Here is a 5,571-nt window from a genome sequence, read left to right as displayed (position 1 = left end):
GGGCGTATCCAGTTGGCGTGCAACAAATGGCATGGAATCGTCGAGGATATCGCGGCTCGCCCGGAGAGCGGCGCCAGCGTTGAGGATCAGGTACGCACGCCGTTCGCCCGCATCTCTTCGTCGTCAACACCCGCCGCCCGCCAACTGTTTGTTCCTCCGCGCAGCTGCTGCGTATGTTCACCATGTATCGGCGCGACAACCAAGACGCCGACTTCAAGCACCTCCACGTCTACAAGCGCATTGACAAGTGCGAGAAGTGGGCGGAAGTCCGACGTACCCTCGACAAGGCCAAGAAGACATACAAGCCGGACGCGACGACTCCGGGCGCGTCAGAGGGGCGGCCGGACGACCACAAATTGGCAAAGAAGGGGAAAAACGCCGACGCGGCAACCGCGCGAGTGCAGGAGTCCATCGAGCATTGCCTCGCCGACGCCCTGGCCCGGGCAGTCCTACATGAAGAGAAGACCGAGGCGCGGTGGTCGTCGCTGATGAAGAACAACGCCATCAAGCTCGACCTGCTCCGGACGAACGTCGCCGCGAAGAAGAGGAACACCGACATGGCTTTTCTGATGGGCGGGGCGGACATACTCCAGAGCAACGACGAGCAGCTCAGGGCGTGGTACATGGCGGAGCGCGGCCTCATCCTGAACCAGATGCAGACGGCAACGCCGACGACGCAAGCTCCCGCGCCCACGACCACACGGACGCCAAGCCCGAACGACGCCTCTACATCGCCGCCCAGCAGTGCCGAAGCCGCGCCGACACAGCCCAGCACCGAAGCAGCTCCGACACCGCCGAGCCCGCGCACGCCGACTCCGCCAACGCCTGGAGCCGACCCCGCCGAGTGAATCATTGCGCACGTGAACTTGCGGCGTGCGGCGCTCTATTTTTTGTAACGCCAGACTACGTCCGATCGCCGGATTTGTGGCGTCTTTTGAGAGCGGGAACGACCAAGTTTAAATTTCCCGCATCCTAGGACCGGCGCTTGGGGTGTGACTGGGAGTTAGGTCGCCCCCAGGGGCCGAACTAGCGCCGGCACGCCCCCAGGCCGCTCTATTTAGGCGCCCTGGAGGCCGAACGGCTGAAGATGCCCTGACCTGTCGTGTTTTAATTGGCAAAAGTAAACTTCTCCTCCTACTTAACCAGCCCCCTCTGATTTTAGCTGGTGGGGTGAGCATCGAAGCCCGTAAAACTCCATATTACTCCGCGCGTGTAGGAAAGCCGCTTAGCCAGTGGTACGAAAGAGAAAGGATAGCACATATAATTAAGACAATGAAGTTTTGGGCAGCGAACATATTGTGTGGTGCTCATAGTCGTTTTGCATTTGTTAAGAACAGCAAAATTGCAAAAGCATGTAAAAAAAGATAAAATGCCATTATAGCATATCCAATCTACAAAACACAAAAGGAAAAAAAGATACATTACACCGCAGCTCGACCGCGTGAGCAGATGGCAGGACGGGGAGGCAAACCGCCGCCACCACATCAACCACCGCCGCCGCGCCTGCTGCTCGGACGCAGCCGCAAGAGCAGCGCCCGGCTGCACAAGTCGCTCGGCAGATCATGTTGGCCAATAAGCAACGGCGACCGCGTTGGGTGTGCGTGCGTGCGCTCGCCGGGCGTGTTAGACGCTGGTCAGCAGCCGCGTTGGGTCCGTGGCAGGGTGCTTGTGTGTGTCTGCGCAAGTGTGCGTGCATGCATGTGGGTGTTAGTTGGTGAGGTGTATGGGTGTGTGACCGCCCCGGGAGCTGGAACCAGCCGCGGAGCATGGGACGTGGGGCGTGCGCGAGTGGGGGCGTCCGAAGCGCGGCGTGGCGTGTCAGTGCAGGCCCGTATAAAACCCACTCCCCTCGCGTACATTGTAATGCTGCTTGAGTTCGTGCTTGAGGAAGAAAAAGGCCGTCGCTGCGACGGGCGTTCGTGCGCAGCGAAAGCTACTGTTCACTGTCTCCCTCCATTCTCCTCCTGTTCGTTCGAGCGAGTCCACAGGGACAGAGAGAGAGAGCTCCGGTCAGAGGGAGAGCGAGGGCTTGGAGCCAACAATATGCATCAGAGCTGCGGTTGCGGGAGTGATCGTCGGCGCTGGCGCTTGTGCCGTACACCGGTGGAGCGGGGAATACGATGTCCCTGCAGTGCCCAATGCTCACCGGTGACAACTACACTGTGTGGGCAATCAAAGTCGAGGCCAACCTCGACGCGTAGGCATGCAACACAGGGCTCGAGACGATGCTGGATGATGCGGAAATGGTCAAGAGTCTGTTGGACACGGTGCCGGTCTGCTTGTACACGGCGGTGGCCGGGATCGAGCAATTCCATGACATGGAGAAACATGTTGTTCCAGGAGGGACATGGAGAAACATGTTGTTCGAGGAGGCGCTCAGACAGCTGAAAAAGATCGAGGAGCGAATGCAGCGGCGCAGTCAGGACAGTGACGGAGGTGGGAGCAACTAGCTCATGCTCATTGCGGCGTAGTGGGTGATACGTCCATTTTGCATCATGCTTTTATATCGATATTTATTGCATTATGGGATGTTATTTCACATTATGTCACAATACTTATGGCTATTCTCTTTTATTTTATAAGGTTTACATAAGGAGGGAGAATGCCGGCAGCTGGAATTCTAGGCTGGAAAAGGAGCAAATATTAGAGACATATTCTGCACAACTCCAAAAGTCCCGAAACTCCACGGAATACCTTATAATAAATAATGAAAAATCCTCCCCAAAGATGAAGACCAGGGGGCCCACACCCTGTCCACGAGGGTGCCCCCCCCTCCTAGGGCCCGTCCCCTACCTTGTGGGCCCCCTGGTGGCTCTCCGATGATCATCTTCTGCTATATGAAGTCCTTCGTCGAGAAAAAACCAGAAGCAACCTTTCGGGACAAAACTCCGCCGCCACGAGGCGAAACCTTAGCGGAACCAATCTAGGGCTCCGGCAGAGCTGTTCTGCCGGGGAAACTTCCCTCCCGGAGGGGGAAATCATCGCCATCGTCATCACCAACGCTTCTCTCATCAGGAGAGGCAATCTCCATCAACATCTTCATCAGCACCATCTCATCTCAAAACCCTAGTTCATCTCTTGTATCCAATTCTTGTCTCCAAGTCTGGGATTGGTGCTAGTAGGTTGGTAGTAGTGTTAATTACTCCTTGTAGTTGATGCTAGTTGGTTTAATTGGTGGAAGATCATATGTTCAGATCCTTTATGCATATTATTACCCCTCTGATTATGAACATGAATATATTTTGTCAGTAGTTACGTTTGTTCCTGAGGAAAAGGGAGAAGTCTTTCTATTAGTAGTCATGTGAATTTGGTATTCCTTCGATATTTTGATGAGATGTATGCTGTCTAGCCTCTAGTGGTGTTATGTGAACGTCGACTACATAACACTTCACCATTATTTGGGCTTAGAGGAAGGCATTGGGAAGTAATAAGTAGATTATGGGTTGCTAGAGTGACAGAAGCTTAAACCCTAGTTTATGCATTGCTTCGTAAGAGACTGATTTGGATCCATATGTTTCATGCTATGGTTAGGTTTACCTTAATACTTTTGTTGTAGTTGCGGATACTTGCAATAGAGGTTAATCATAAGTGGGATGCTTATTCAAGTAAGAACAGCACCCAAGCACTGGTCCACCCACATGTCAAATTATCAAAGTACCGACCGCGAATCATATGAACATGATGAAAACTAGCTTGATAATATTCCCATGTGTCCTCAGGAGCGTTTTTTCCTTATATAAGAGTTTGTCCAGGCTTAAATCAATGTTATATTCATGCCCCAATCATGAGCTCTCAAGAGAAATAATTATCCAAAATTTATATGCTCGGCTTTCTGATAACAATCGCACCATACTCGATACTTCTTGTGCTGGCTCTTTTATGATGAAGACTATTGAATTCAAATGGGATTTATTGGAAAGAATTAAACGTAACTCTGAAGATTGGGACCTCGACAAAGGTAAGGAGTCAGGTATGACACTTAAGTTTGATTGTGTTAAATCTTTTATGGATACCGATATTTTCCGTAAGTTTAGCACTAAATATGGACTTGATTCTGAGATAGTAGCTTCTTTCTGTGAATCTTTTGCTACTTATGTTGATCTCCCTAAAGAGAAGTGGTTTAAATATCATCCTCCTATAGAAGTAAAAGTAGCCGCACCTATTAAAGTTGAAGAAAAGACTGTCACTTATAATGATCCTATTGTTCCTACTTGTTATGTTGAGAAACCACCTTTCCCTGTTAGGATAAAGGATCATGCTAAAGCTTCAACTGTGGTTCATAAAAGCAATATTAAAACATATACACCTCCTGAGCAAGTTAAAGTTGAACCTAATATTGCTATTGTTAAAGATCTCTTGTCTGATAATATAGATGGGCATGTTATTTACTTCTGTAATGAAACTGTTAGAATTGCTAAACCCCGTGATACAGATAAACCTAGACCTGTGGTAGGCATGCCTGTTATTTCTGTTAAAATAGGAGATCATTGTTATCATGGCTTATGTGATATGGGTGCTAGTGCTAGTGCAATACCTATTGACTTATACAAAGAAATTATGCATGACATTGTACCTGTTGAGTTAGAAGAAATTGATGTTACTATTAAACTTGCTAATAGAGATACTATTTCACCAATGAGAATTGTTAGAGATGTTAAAGTATTGTGTGGGAGAACTAAATATCCTGCTGATTTTCTTGTTCTTGGTTCCCCACAAGATAGCTTTTGTCCCATTATATTTGGTAGACCCTTCTTCAATACTGTTAATGCTACCATAGATTGCACAAGGGATGTTGTTACTGTCGGCTTAGATGATATGAATCATGAGTTTAATTTCTCTAAATTTAGCAAACAACACCGTGAAGGAGAATTGCCTAGTAAGGATGAAATTATTGATCTTGCTTCTATTGCCGTACCTCCTAGTGATCCTTTAGAACAATATTTGCTAGACCATGAGAATGATATGCTTATGAATGAAAGAAGGGAAATAGATGAAATATTTTTTAAACAGGAACCTATTCTGAAACACAATTTGCCTGTTGAAATCTTAGGGGATCCCCCTCCACCTAAGGGTGATCCCGTGTTTGATTTTAAACCGTTGCCTGATAATCTTAAATATGCTTATCTTGATGAAAAGAAGATATATCCTGTTATTATTAGTGCTAACCTTTCAGAGCATGAAGAAGAAAGATTATTGAAAACTCTGAAGAAGCACCGTGCTGCTATTGGATATACTCTTGATGATCTTAAGGGCATTGGTCCCACTCTATGTCAACATAAAATAAATTTGGAAGCAGATGCCAAACCAGTTTGTGATCCTCAACGACGTCTGAATCCTAAAATGAAAGAAGTGGTAAGAAAAGAAATACTAAAGCTTCTGGAGGCAGGTATAATTTATCCCGTTGCTGATACTCAGTGGGTAAGTCCTGTTCATTGTGTCCCTAAGAAGGGAGGTATTACTGTTGTTCCTAATGATAAAGATGAATTGATTCCACAAAGAATTATTACAGGTTATAGGATGGTTATTGATTTCCGCAAATTAAATAAGGCTACTAAGAAAGATCATTACCCC

General features: G+C 47.7%; 1 protein-coding gene across 1 annotated transcript; it reads right to left on the bottom strand.

Annotated features, from left to right (window-relative positions):
- Positions 1–229: 229 nt before the first annotated feature.
- On the bottom strand, positions 230–968 carry LOC147977341 (uncharacterized). Its single transcript, XM_087519958.1, has one exon. The coding sequence runs from the start codon at positions 851–853 to the stop codon at positions 230–232; it is 624 nt and encodes a 207-aa protein (XP_087376084.1). The 5' UTR covers positions 854–968.
- Positions 969–5,571: the final 4,603 nt, after the last annotated feature.

Source organism: Triticum urartu, chromosome 4A (genome assembly GCF_056163025.1).
Source record: "Triticum urartu cultivar PI428250 chromosome 4A, HENAU_Tu73, whole genome shotgun sequence".
NCBI lineage: Eukaryota > Viridiplantae > Streptophyta > Magnoliopsida > Poales > Poaceae > Triticum > Triticum urartu.
The sequence above is the reverse complement of the archived record's forward strand: the minus strand, read 5'-3'. Positions and strand labels throughout refer to the sequence as shown.

Bases quoted from the DNA above. Each gene is read 5' to 3' on its own strand.
- LOC147977341 (XM_087519958.1), bottom strand. From the start codon at position 853: ATGATTCACTCGGCGGGGTCGGCTCCAGGCGTTGGCGGAGTCGGCGTG.